At 47.5% G+C, this 14357-nt stretch overlaps 1 protein-coding gene across 1 annotated transcript in view; it reads left to right on the top strand.

Annotated features, from left to right (window-relative positions):
• Positions 1 to 14357, top strand: part of C2CD2 (C2 calcium dependent domain containing 2) — a 62061-nt gene that overhangs the window by 13618 nt on the left and 34086 nt on the right. Inside the window, exon 3 of the mRNA XM_005893023.3 lies at positions 12790 to 12909. Within this exon, the coding sequence (XP_005893085.1) occupies positions 12790 to 12909 (120 nt within the window). The remainder of the gene's footprint in view (positions 1 to 12789; positions 12910 to 14357) is intronic.

The raw sequence follows: 14357 nt of genomic DNA, 5'->3' as shown, positions 1-14357 counted from the left end.
TTATATACATATCAGCTCAGTTCAGTCGCTCAGTCATGTCTGACTCTTTGCGACCCCATGAACTGCAGCATGCCAGGCCTCCCTGACCATCACCAACTCCCAGAGTCCACCCAAACCCATGTCCATTGAGTCGGTGATGCTATCCAACCATCTCATCCTCTGTCGTCCCCTTCTCCTCTCGCCCTCAATCCCTCCCAGCATCAGAGTTTTTTCCAATAAGTCAACTCTTCGCATGAGGTGGCCAAAGTACTGGAGTTTCAGCTTCAACATCAGTCCTTCCAATGAACACCCAGGACTGATCTATAAATTTTATTAAATTATAAACATACATTTTATAATTTATAAAATGTTGTTTAGTTGCTAAGTCATTTCCGACTCTTTGTGACCCCAAGGACTGGAACCTGCCAGGCTCCCCTGTCCAAGGAATTTCCCAGGCAAGAATACTAGAGTGGGTTGCCATTTCCTTCTCCAGCGGATCTTCCCGACCCGGGGATGGAACTCATGTTTCCTGTATTGGCAGGCGGGTTCCTTACCACTGTGCCACCAGGGAAGCTCTAGATTTATATAGGTACAGTTATAAATAATATGTGAATAATTCTGTAGCATGGTATATAGATTTTAGCCATTTAGCTATTACACAGAGTTTATTTTATAGTTGCTAACAGTTCACAGGCTGAAATTATTTATTACACTGGTCAACTACCACAAAAAATGGGAAGAATTTTTTGTAATAAAAAGTCTCTGTGAAGTGCTGAGAGACTCTCAAGTGTAAGCTTCCTCTTGGATCTTGATGTTTTATTGTCAAGTTAAATGCATACCGTTTAGCAGACTGTGAGGAGGAGATACCTGGCTGGCCCCTGGGCCCAGAAGGAGCTCCCACCCGGCCCCTGGAACCCCATCCTTGTGTATCCCCGCCCACCCCCACCCTGGGTCAGCTGAACATCATTTGTGCATTTCAAATGTTTATTGTTTTGTGTGTACGTTTTCCCAACAAGCTTTCTCTTTATAAGAACATGGCAGTTTGAATGTTCACCCAGGTTGGTTTTTGGGGCTCTAGTTCATTTAGCTGGAACTGCAGTTCACGACTCTGGGTGGGCACAGGCAGCTTTGTCCACCTTCCGCAGATGGACAATGAGATGGTTTTCTCTTTTTCACAAGTGCAGCAAGGCTGCCCTGAACTGTCTCCTGAGTCCTCAGACTCAAGCCTGGGAGTATCTCTGGGGCCGGTGTGGGGTTCCTGGGTTGTAGGTACACACAATCAGCTCCACCATGGACTCCAGAATTGGTCACCCAGGCACTGACCCAGCGTCCTTTGCCCTGGCAATGCAAAAGGGCTCTCTCTCCCCATGCCCTGGTGGATCCTGGAGTCTCAGAGCTCCATAACCCCTGCAGGAAGCATGGGAAATCCCTGGGAGATGTTGGGAGAAAACTGGTGGCAATAAGGCAGGATGCTGGCACCAGCACAGCCCGTGAGAGCTGGAAGGGGCCCTGTGAGCAGATGGTGCAGTGCCCAGGTTTCAAAAGCTAGGGGTCTGGGGGCAGCTTGCTGTAGGCCTGGCCTACCTGAGTCCCCTGCTTGGGATGTGCCCCTGTGCATTGATTGAGTGCCCTGCTGCTGCTGCTGCTAAATCACTTCAGTCGTGTCTGACTCTGCGCGACCCCACAGATGGCAGCCCACCAGGCTCCCCCGTCCCTGGGATTCTCCAGGCAAGAACACTGGAGTGGGTTGCCATTTCCTTCTCCGATGCATGAAAGTGAAAAGTGAAAGTGAAGTCGCTTAGCTGTGTCCGACTCTTAGCGACTCCATGGACTGCAGCCTACCAGGCTCCTCTGTCCAGGGGATTTTCCAGGTAAGAGTAGTGGAGTGGGGTGCCATTGCCTTCTCCAGATTGAGTGCCCTATTATTGACAAATAAGCCTCAAGTCCCTTTGTGATGGATGGTTTCTGTTCCCTGATTTCTGACACTGTCAGTATTAAGAGAACAGAGCTCAGAGACTGGCTTGGAGGTGCTGGGGAGGGAGCAGGGATGAGAAATGGCCATAGACCATTTTTAAAGGTCTTGATATATAGATAGTACCAGAAACGCAACGTTTGGAAAGTGAATGGTTAAACTGTGTTTGTTTTAATACCATGGCAGAAATATTGCACACCCATCAAAAAGTTGAAAACAATGTATAGAAGTTGCACAGGCTTTTTTTTTTTTTTAAGCCTGTCATTAACTCTTTTTTAAACATTTAATTAATTAATTTTTTATTTTGGTTGTATTGGGTCTTTGTTGCTGCCCTCGGGCTTTCTCTAGCTGGGGCAAGTGGGAGGCTACACTTTGTTGCGGTGTGTGGGCTTCTCACTGTGGTGGGCTTCTCCTGTTGCAGATCACGGGCTCTAGGTGCACGGGCTTCGCTAGTTGCGGCCCATGGGCTCAGTAGTTGTGGTGGATGGGCTTAGTTGCTCCCCAGCACGGGGGATCTTCCCAAACCAGGGATCAAACAGGTGTTCCTTGTATTGCAAGGTGGATTCTTAACCATGGGACCACCAGGGAAGCCCAGCATCAAGTTTTTTAAGTCTGCCCTCTTCCTCCTTGCTCTCAGCCCTCCTTCCTTTGCTCCCTGCAGATGGGACCACGGGCAGCTGTCCACACTGTTCTAGGAAGCTTTTCACCCAGTAAACTACTGGAAAGTGAACACGATTTTGTTTTCTTTTACAAGTTTCTTCATAGTTCTTGACTCCTATGTTTTCTTGGCCAGAGAGGACCTGGGCGCCTGCCAGTACCTTTGTGCTGGCATCAGGGCCCTCCTCTTGGGCAGGAACTCAGCCCCCTGAGCAATGCAGGAAAGTGGGTTGAGGGTCGTGGTCCCAGGGAACCAGCTCAGGCGCCCTGTGGGGATCCACCTGGCCCCTGGGAAGTGGGGAGCAGGATACCCCCAGGTGCTTGGATCCTGTATGCAACCTCTTCCTCTCTTGGACATGCATCTTGGCTGATCACAGCCCATTTCAGGGTACCCGCTTGCAAAGCAGTCGAGCCTGACTAGTCAATTTCTCTTGTAACGTGTCCCCATGGGAGGTTCCCAAATATCCACAAGTTAAATGAAGGACAGACATCATCCCAGGAGCTGATGACAGTGCCTTCCTCCTTTCAGGGTCTGAGCCACCCCCAGGGTCTCCAAACTTAGACTGAATCCTGTACCAGCACCGTCACATGTTTCTCGGTGCAGTGTAATTCCTGAGAAGGGAAAATCCACAGCAGAACCTCACGATACAAACAGAACGTGTCCAAGGAATACAGACAGGAGATTCTAGGACATCCACCACCACCGCCACCCCCCCGCCCTGTCCTTTCTCTGCTCCCCTCAGAGCATCAGGGTCCGTGTTTCTCATCCTCCTGTCTCAGCCCTGACAAGGGACGTGTGGATGGTATTTGAGGTAACGAAGAGGAGGAATCTGCCTGGACAAGGGGGCTGGTATATAGTCACGTCTTGGATCAAGACTTGAATGGGGCTTGGGTCAGATGAGAATGGGGTGCTGGTCTCCCTTTGTGGGTATCTTTTCAACTTGGGTTTGAACGAGTCTCCCTGCAGGACCCCCCCAGAACAGAACTGGGCCTCCCCCGCCCTCCAAGTGCTCTGTGCTCTGACTTTCTCCTGCAGCCCCTGAAGACCCCTGTGTGCCAAAGTAACCACCGTTACAAATATCTGTTCATCAGCAAGCCCCCTGCCCCGGTCCTGCACAGAGAGTGGGGTCTTGCATAGGTCAGAGCATCAGAGTCGTCTTGCAGGACCCATGGGAGCTACACATTCTGCACCCTGCAGCCAGGACCCACGGGAGCTACACATTCCACACCCTGCAGCCAGGGCTGAATGGGGACCTCTCAGTGGTTTACTTGTGACTCTTGACACCAAATGTGTGCATTTTTTCTTTCACCCAACAAGCAGTCCTCCAATCCTCTGAACACCAACTGGGTGTCCTACAATTCAATTCAATTCTGGCACTAAGTACAGTGCAGACCCCTCAGGTCAAGGGCCAACCCTAGGTCTGACCTTCCTGTACCCACCAACTGGCTATAAGGTTGAAGGTTCCCACAGCCCCTCCTTATGCTAGAACAGCTCACAGAACTTGGGAAAGCAGTTTCCTTACTATTGTTGTTTACTTGCTCAGTCGTGTCTGACTTGTTGTGACCTCATGGACCGTAGCCCACAGGCTCCCCTGTCCATGGGATTTCCCAGGCAAGAATACTGGAGTGTGTAGCCATCCAAGGGATCCTCCCTGCAAAAGGATCAAACCTGGGTCTCCTAGACTGCAGGAGGATTCTTTACCACTGAGCCACCTGGAAAGCCCTTCCTTACTATTGAAAGTGAAATTGAAGTCGTGTCCGACTCTTTGTGACCTCATGGACTGTAGCCTACCAGGCTTCTCAGTCCATGGGATTTTCTAGGGAAGAGTACTGGAGGGGGTTGCCATTTCCTTCTCCAGGGGATCTTCCTGACCCAGGGATTGAACCCGGGTCTCCCACGTTGTAGGCAGACGCTTTACCCTCTGAGCCATTACCAGTGTCTTATAAAGAACACAGCTCAGGGACAGCCAAATGGCAAAGGTGTCTGGAGCAGGGAAGGGAGAAGGGACGGGAACTTCCATGCCCTCTATATGTGCCACCCTTCCAGGACCAGATGCTCTCTGAACCCCATTGATAAAGGGTTTTATGGAGGTTCCATTACAGAGGACGTCTGATTAAACCACAGGCCATGGGTCTGTGATCCCATCTCTAGTCCCTATTCATTCCCCTGAGCTCCAGGTGGCAAAGCTTCTCCCCTCTCATCACGCCTTGATTGTGCTGACCTCCTCCCTGCCTCCTGTTGTTATCTAGGTCCCCAGCCACCAGTCATCTCCTTAGCATCCAAAAGACATTCTTATCACTCCGGAGATTCCAAGGGTTTTAGAAGCTGTGTGCCATGATCTGAGGACAGCACCAAATATTTATCCCAAGAGACAAGCCTACCAGCGGCTGGGGCATTTCTCTAAGGGAGTGCTCCTGGGACAGGGCACCTGCGTTCCTCTGGAAGGGCATCTTTTCAGGTGGCGACTGGAAGCACCCCTGTCTACAGCACTCATGGAGCAAGGCATCACCCTTCAACTTCTCTGCAGGGCTCTCTGTGTCGTCCCTTCCAGTCCCAACACGCCCCAAGCACATTTCTCTCTCCCAGACTGTAATTACACTCTTACACAAGAGCAACAAGTTTCAGCTGCATTCTCTTTGCTCATGTCCTGGAAGAGCTTTGCTCCAGAATGTTTGACCCAGAAGATGGAGACTTAATTTCTGTGTTGCAAGTGGCCCGAGAGCAGCTCTTCGTCCTCAGGTGGCAGCAGTGGCCCCTCCTGATGCACCTGTGGAGGCATGAGGTCTACACGGGCAGCATTTGAGCTCCCTGAACATGAACCAGGGTCAGACAGATTGTGCAGGACGGGCACCTGCTGCAAAGGCCACACGTTTCCTTAGCAAGCGTGGTGAGTGTCCCTGTAAACAGGATTCGTATGTTGAAGGCTCACCAGGGAAAGCGACAGTCATTGGTGCTGAGGGACTGCAGTGATGTTTACCTTGGTGGGTGGCCCTACCCCTGAAGTATGAATTAGCTTTGTTGTCTGTGTCATTTGTAAATAAACAGAGGCTTCTAATGGTGCATCGATCAGCTTCAGGTTAAAGTTTTAAATAAACAGAAATCCACGCAGACTGGAGTAAGATCTAGAAGTCAGAGAGATCCAGGCTGGCACCAAGCTTGTCGGGTATTTCCTTCTCCCTCTGAGCCACGGGCTGTGTCTGTAAAGGTGAACCCCTGCCTGGCCCCGGCCTGTGCAGTTCCTGCAGGGACCTGCTCCTGATGTCGTTGGGCTATACAGGCTCTGTCTGTTCTCCTTAGCACCCACAGCTCTCCTCCACCCAAGGAAGCATCGTGACCTTTGCATAGAGGGGGAAGCCAAGGTATAGAGAGGCTAGTGAGGGAACCAGGAACCACTGAATAAGCAGAGGCTTAATTGAACCCGAATCAGCCTCCAGAAACAGGCTCTGACTGTGATACACTGTAAATGGTGCTGTTACTATTATCTTTCCTTTTTTATTATTATCATTTTACGTTTATCATTTCACTTAAGCTCCCACCCTCCCCAGGAAAGAGGGAAGATGGGAAAAGGGGAACTGAAAGGCACTAACCAACCTTTGCTTCCATGAAACCATAGCAACAAACAGATTGAGGCATTTGCTTGGAATTTCCCCCAGAATCTTATTCCACTTGATATGTCGGGGAACCCCGCAACCCTCCCTGGGTATGAATTGTGTATTCTGAGCACATGGACTTTTTCGATCTAAAGGCTGTCTGTTATACATTTATACACTAAAATATACTCTGAGAGATTCCTGGGTCTCCTCTGCTCTCTCCAAACCTTGGTGAACCCCTTGCTTTGCAAGTGTGTTGTTGTTCAGTCACTGAGTCATGTCTGACTTTGCAACCCCATGGACTGCAGCACACCAGTCCTCCCTGTCCCTCACCATCTCCCAGAGTTTGCCCAAGTTCATGTCCATCCAACCATCTTATCCTCTGCCATCCCCTTCTCCTTTGCCAGGGTAGTGGAACACAAAGTTGTAGTTGCAAATAGGAAATTTGGTTGACTTTTTTTTTCTGGATAAGTGAATATTTATTTATTTACTTCTGGTTGTGCTGGGTCTTCATTGCTGTGCAGGGACTTTTATCTAGTTGTAGCGGGGACTACTCTCTAGTCGTGATGCAACAGCTTCTTCTCACAGCGGCTTCTCTTGTTGCAGAGCATGGGCTGTAGGCACACGGGCTTCCGTAGTTGCAGCTCCTGGGCTCTAAAGCGCAGGCTCAGTAGGTCGGTGCACGGGCTTAGTTGCCCTGCAGCATGTAGGATCTTCTCCACCCAGGAATGGGACTGGTGTCCCCTGCATTGACAGGCAGATTCTTTACCACTGAGCCACCATGGAACTAATTGACTTTTTTTTTTTTGGTTTTGCATGACTTGAAATTCCAGGTACCCTATTAGCCTGGTATTTATGCTAAAGTTCTAACAACTTGTGAAACTGTTTTGAAGCCGGGTCTTTCTAAAGGCAGGTGAGAGATTCCTCCCTGGGGGCCCCACCCTTTGGGGCCGGAATAGGGGCAGAGCTTCTGGGAGGGCCACCTATTTGTTTGGAGGCAGGCAGATGGAATCTGGGCTGAATCAGCCCTCAGGTACTTTGCCTGGTGTAGACTGCTGAAAGGACCCTCAGGCAAGCTGGGGGTTTGCTTGTGAGTTGGAACACAAGGCAGTGGCTAATGGTGAAGATATGACTGAGTAGAACACTAACAGCCAGCCTGGAAAAGACCCAGCTCTCCCCTGCCCTCATTTTAAAGGCAGTGTCTTATATGTGTCTTTTAATGCATAGAGACCATGGAGGATAATGCATTCTCAGATTTTTAAGCCAAGGAAAGCCCACATTAAGCTGCAGTATGTAGTAACAGTACCTCCTGGTAGTGTTGTTGTTCAGTCACTCAGTCGTGTTTGACTCTTTGAGACCCCATGGACTGCAGCATGTCAGGCTTCCCTGTCCTTCACCATCTCCCGAAGTTTGCTGGGAGACTCATATCCATTGAGTCAATGATGCTGTCTAACCATCTCATCCTCTACTGCCCTCTTCTCCTTTTGCCTTCAGTATTTCCCAGCATCAAGGTCTTTTCCAATGAGTTGGCTCTTCACATCAGGCCAAAGTATTGGAGCTTCAGCTTTAGCATCAGTCCTTCCAATGAGTCTTCAGGCTTGATTTCCTTTAGGATTGACTGGTTTGATCTCCTTGCAGTCCAAGGGACTCTCAAGAGTCTTCTCCAGTACCACAACTTAGCATCAGTTCTTCATCTTTCACCCTTCTTTATGGCCCCACAGATCAAACCCATGTTTCCTGCATCTCCTGCATTGGCAGGCAGATTCTTTACCACGGGTTCAGTCCCTGGGTTGGGAAGATCTCCTGGAGGACGGCATGGCAACCCACTCCAGTATTCTTGCCTGGAGAATCTCATGGACAGAGGAGCCTGGCGGGCTATAGTCCATAGGGTCGCAAAAGAGTCAGACACGACTTAGTGACTAAACAACAACAGAGAATCAGACGTGAGTAAAGTAACTTGGCACACATGCACCTGGAAGCCCGAGCCATATCAAACAGCTCGGTATAATTGGGATGCTCTGAGGACCCAATGTATAAACTTCAGAAGGGAGCCTTATGAACAGGTCTGTGTTTGGGGTAGGAAGACTCTAGGGTCAAGATCGGGGTCTCTACCTGTTTGTCTGTATTTAATAGACATCAACCCTGGTCACTCTGGCCCTGGTTGGAAGGGTCTGCTTGACCTTGCATTGGGTGATCCTGCCTTCTGCCATTCCAAGAGGGGACCCCTTGGTTACAGGGACGGCCCAGCCAATATTTGCCTGGGTTGAGATCATTTAATCCCCATTGTGTATAAAACACCATAATGCCCTGAAAGAAGATTACTTATATTTAAAATCTCTTTTCCATTTTGTTCTGGTCCATTTGACAAATGGGACTTTTACTCTCAGGGTGGAGGAGCAGAGGCTGGCCCTGGTCATTATCCCTCCCAACTGGACCCGTAGGAATGGTGGGGGCATTTTGTTTGCCCATCTTGAAACTGATCAGATAGTTGTTTTAATTAGGTTTTTCAGCTGAACACTGAAGAGAGGCCAAGAAACGATTGGTCCGTATAACAGGTGTTACTGAGAGCATTGGCGTATGGCCGGGAAGACCTTCCAGGGATCTCTGCAAAAGGTGTCCCGTTGTCAATGATTGCATCTAGTTTCCAGATGTGACATGAATGGTAATTGTGACCTTTGAGGTTTGCATTCTAGAAGTTTTAAAGTCTTAAAATCTATGCTGGATTATTGGTTTAATTGCTTTTAGCCAGGTGCTTCAGCTATCCATGTATCAGAAACAAAGCAGTGGGGTAGCTTTTTAAAAATTTTTTTTCATTCTTTTTTAAAATTAATTAATGGATTTATTTTTGATTGCAGTGCAGCATGCAGGCTTTCTCTGCTTGTGGTTTGCAGTTTCTCTTAGCAGTGGCTCCTCTTGTTGCAGAGCATGGGCTCAGCAGCTGTGGTGCACGCGAGCTTAGTTGCCCTGAGGCATCTGGAATCTTCCCTGACCAGGGGTGGAACCCGTGTCCCCTGCATTGACAGGCAGATTCTTTTCTTTTCTTATAGTTACTTTTAACTTTGTATTGGTGTATCAGATCAGATCAGATCAGATCAGTCGCTCAGTCGTGTCCGACTCTTTGCGACCCCATGAATCGCAGCACGCCAGGCCTCCCTGTCCATCACCAACTCCCAGAGTTCACTCAGACTCACGTCTATCGAGTCAGTGATGCCATCCAGCCATCTCATCCTCTGTCGTCCCCTTCTCCTCTTGCCCCCAATCCCTCCCAGCATCAGAGTCTTTTCCAATGAGTCAACTCTTTGCATGAGGTGGCCAAAGTACTGGAGTTTCAGCTTTAGCATCATTCCTTCCAAAGAAATCCCAGGGCTGATCTCCTTCAGAATGGACTGGTTGGATCTCCTTGCAGTCCAAGAGACTCTCAAGAGTCTTCTCCAACACCACAGTTCAAAAGAATCAATTCTTCGGCACTCAGCCTTCTTCACAGTCCAACTCTCACATCCATACATGACCACAGGAAAAACCATAGCCTTGACTAGATGAACCTTTGTTGGCAAAGTAATGTCTCTGCTTTTGAATATGCTATCTAGGTTGGTCATAACTTTCCTTCCAAGGAGTAAGCGTCTTCTAATTTCATGGCTGCAGTCACCATCTGCAGTGATTTTGGAGCCCAGAAAAATAAAGTCTGACACTGTTTCCACTGTTTCCCCATCTATTTCCCATGAAGTGATGGGACCGGATGCCATGATCTTCGTTTTCTGAATGTTGAGCTTTAAGCCAACTTTTTCACTCTCCACTTTCACTTTCATCAAGAGGCTTTTGAGTTCCTCTTCACTTTCTGCCATAATGGTGGTGTCATCTGCATATCTGAGGTTATTGATATTTCTCCCGGCAATCTTGATTCCAGCTTGTGTTTCTTCCAGTCCAGCGTTTCTCATGATGTACTCTGCATATAAGTTAAATAAACAGGGTGACAATATACAGCCTTGATGAACTCCTTTTCCTATTTGGAACCAGTCTGTTGTTCTATGTCCAGTTCTAACTGTTGCTTCCTGACCTGCATACAGGTTTCTCAAGAGGCAGGTCAGGTGTTCTGGTATTCCCATCTCTTTCAGAATTTTCCACAGTTTATTGTGATGCACACAGTCAAAGGCTTTGGTATAGTCATTAAAGCAGAAATAGATGTTTTTCTGGAGCTGTCTTGCTTTTTCCATGATCCAGCAGATGTTGGCAATTTGATCTCTGGTTTCTCTGCCTTTTCTAAAACCAGCTTGAACATCAGGAAGTTCATGGTTCGCGTATTGCTGAAGCCTGGCTTGGAGAATTTTGAGCATTACTTTACTAGCGTGTGAGATGAGTGCAATTGTGCAGTAGTTTGAGCATTCTTTGGCATTGCCTTTCTTCGGGATTGGAATGAAAATTGACCTTTTCCAGTCCTGTGGCCACTGCTGAGTTTTCCATCAATTAACAATATTGTTATAGTTTCACGTGAACAGTGAAGGAACTCTGCCATATGTGTGTATGTATATATATATATATCTCCATTCTCCCCCAAACTCACCCCCATCTAGGCTGCCCCCGGGGATTCTTAACCACTGGATCAGCAGAGGGGTCCAGCTTTTTGTAGAACTGAATACAAACAGAAACCAAACTCTTCCTTGAGTTAGGGCGCTAATGAATCTGTCAAGGTTCTCAGTGACGTTCTAATTAGCTTCATATAGAAAGTTCCATAGAAATAACAGAAGTCAACCAATCACTGTTTTTTTTTTTTTTTTTTACTTTAAAGAGTAAAATGACCTCCGCTCTTGAGACAAAGGACAGAATTTTCTATCATGTCACTTGTGTGTGTGTACCTCATCCGGCACCAAAATACATTCCTCCTACAAGGACTGTTTACAGAGCATTTATTTTTAAAGTGAATGGGCGACATTTCTTATACAAACATTTTTTTGTTCCAGCCTTTGATGAACTCTGGAGATGCAGTAACGTGATAAAGACGTAACTAATCCTCATAAGTCAGTCCTCAGAGAGGGCCTTTACAACAGTGGATGAAACGAGGGTTCTGCACTTTTCTGCCAGTATTTACAAAAGGCAGGGTTTTCTTTTTCTAACCCTGTGCTGCCAAAAGCTTTTATAGTGGACCCTGGAAATGGACCCCTTGCTGGGGGCTCCCTGTGTAGTACAGGTCAGGTCATTTTTGGATGGGCAGGTGGGCTCTGAGTGGAGCTATGCCTGTGAGGGGGCCAGTAAGCCAGGGATCAGGAGAGGGGAGGGAGACATGTTTTCAGCCTGAACTTTGTGAAATAGCAGTTGCCCCGACAAAGTAATTATTTTGTTAATCTTTCTACTTGGTATTTTAGGTTCTAAATCCACCAGAGAATTAAAGAATTTTTCCTTCCTTCCCAAGTGACACCATCCGATGTGGGGGTCAGCTGTTCCCTTGGGAGTGTAGGGGTCCATCTTGCCTTCCTCTCAGCCTCTGATGCCTTGGCTTTGGCCAGACACGCTGGCCCCCTGCCAGGCACCCCTCGTCCTCCCCAGCACCCCTCTACCAGGCACACCTGGTACCTGGCCTCATAGTCAGCCTGTGCTGGGCTCGCTTGGCATCCTGCCAGGAGGGTGGCCAGTCCCTCCTTCTGGAAGGTCTGCTCCTGTAGGGGATTCGCTGGCAGAGACTGAATGCTTCCCTTTGCAGTAACAGCATTCACAGTCCTCTCTCTAAAGTGCTTTGTGATTTATGTCAGGAATATGGTCTGGTTTGTTCCTGATGTAATTGCTTTGTCTCATAGGTTTTTAAATGAGCTCATTTTAACAACTCTATTTTTGTTAAGACTGTATCATTTTGTAACCGTTCAATATTTCACAGTTCTTTGAATTATCCCCACATCTTTTTAAACCCCAATAGGTTACAATATATTTAAATAGAAACAATTTCTTATGTTCTGGGTACTTTTTAAAAATTTTTACCTGTAAACATCCATAACTAATTTTCTTTTTAAGGCTCATTTTTTTAGTGAGAGATGATGGCTAATGGCTTTCACTCCATATGAATAAATTGCCCAGGAAATTTAAAAATCAGCTGCATGAAGAAATAGAAAAAAGAAATATTTAAAGGAAAAAAAAATTGTGTGGAAAGATTCTGACTAGATTTGGGCAAGTCCTGGAAAAGACTCTGATGCTGGGAGGTATTGGGGGCAGAAGGAGAAGGGGACGACAGAGGATGAGATGGCTGGCATCACTGACTCGATGGATGTGAGTCTGGGTGAACTCTGGGAGTTGGTGATGGACAGGGAGGCCTGGCGTGCTGCAATTCATGGGGTCCCAAAGAGTCGGACACGACTGAGCGACTGAACGACTGAACTGAACTGAGAATACATCAGGGATAAAAGATTGGAAATATTGTTTCTAGTTTTTAAGCTCTGGTGTAATAGAAAAGATATGCATCTAGATATGCACCCACATTTGAAACTGAGTTCTCATTCTTGCTCATCTGTGGAGTCCAGGCTATTTTGTTCCGTGAGATGCAGATGGGTAAGGCGGACGCTGTCCTCTCTCCGGTGTAACACTCGCGTGTTCTCTGGTCCCCCCTGCAGGTGGTATTCTGCCATGCGGTGGGCGAGACCATCCAGTTCCTGGTCAGCGCGGGGCCACCCTCACCTGAGGACGCAGGGCGCTCGCTGTATGGCGTGCGGCTCTCTCCGCTCCATCTACAGGTAAGATTGGGAGACTGAGTCTGTCCTAGGAAAACAGTTTTCGTAAATCTGTAGGGTGCGTGGGGCGCTGTCACAGACGCGCATGCTCCTGTTTTCATTAACTACTGTTCATTGGTTTCAGACTGTTACCTTCATATTATATTGTCTTTGTGGGAAATACAAAAGTGTGCATGTAATGGGTTTATGTATAAATACACACAGGCTTCTCTGATAGCTCAGTTGGTAAAGAATCTGCCTGCAATGCAGGAGACCCTGGTTCGATTCCTGGGTCGGGAAGATCCACTGGAGAAGGGATAGGCTACCCACTCCAGTGTTCTTGGGCTTCCCTTGTGGCTCACCTGGTAGAGAATCCACCTGCAATGTGGGAGACCTGGGTTTGATCCCTGGGTGGGGAAGTTCCCCTGGAGAACAGAAAGGCTATCCACTCCAAATAAATAAATAAATACACACTGTATATACACACACAGGTGTATGTACACACATATATACACATGGACACACACACAGGTGTATGCACACACACATATATACACACCTAGAGAAGGAAATGGCAATCCACTTCACTATTTTCGCCTGGAGAATCGCCATGGACAGAGGAGCCTGGCGGACTACAGTCCATGGGGTTGCAAGACTCGGACATGACTTAGTGACTAAACCACCAAAGCCACCATATGTACACACATAAGTAATGCTCAAAATTCTCCAAGCCAGGCTTCAGCAATATGTAAACCGTGAACTTCCTGATGCTCAAGCTGGTTTTAGAAAAGGCAGAAAAACCAGAGATCAAATTGCCAACCTCTGCTGGATCATGGAAAAAGCAGGAGAGTTCCAGAAAAACATCTATTTCTGCTTTAATGACTATACCAAAGCCTTTGACTGTGTGCATCACAATAAACTGTGGAAAATTCTGAAAGAGATGAGAATACCAGACCACCTGATCTGCCTCTTGAGAAATCTGTATGCAGGTCAGGAAGCAACAATTCGAACTGGACATGGAACAACAGACTGGTTCCAAATAGGAAAAGGAGTTCATCAAGGCTGTATATTGTCACCCTGTTTATTTAACTTATATGCAGAGTACATCACGAGAAACGCTGGACTGGAAGAAACACAAGCTGGAATCAAGATTGCCGGGAGAAATATCAATAACCTCAGATATGCAGATGACACCACCCTTATGGCAGAAAGTGAAGAGGAACTCAAAAGCCTCTTGATGAAAGTGAAAATGGAGAGTGAAAAAGTTGGCTTAAAGCTCAACATTCAGAAAACGAAGATCATGGCATCCAGTCCCATCACTTCATGGGAAATAGATGGGGAAACAGTGGAAACAGTGTCAGACTTTATTTTTCTGGGCTCCAAAATCACTGCAGATGGTGACTGCAGCCATGAAATTAGAAGACGCTTACTCCTTGGAAGGAAAGTTATGACCAACCTGGATAGCATATTCA

The sequence above is a fragment of the Bos mutus genome, chromosome 1 (genome assembly GCF_027580195.1).
Source record: "Bos mutus isolate GX-2022 chromosome 1, NWIPB_WYAK_1.1, whole genome shotgun sequence".
NCBI classification, from domain to species: domain Eukaryota; kingdom Metazoa; phylum Chordata; class Mammalia; order Artiodactyla; family Bovidae; genus Bos; species Bos mutus.
The sequence above is the reverse complement of the archived record's forward strand: the minus strand, read 5'-3'. Positions and strand labels throughout refer to the sequence as shown.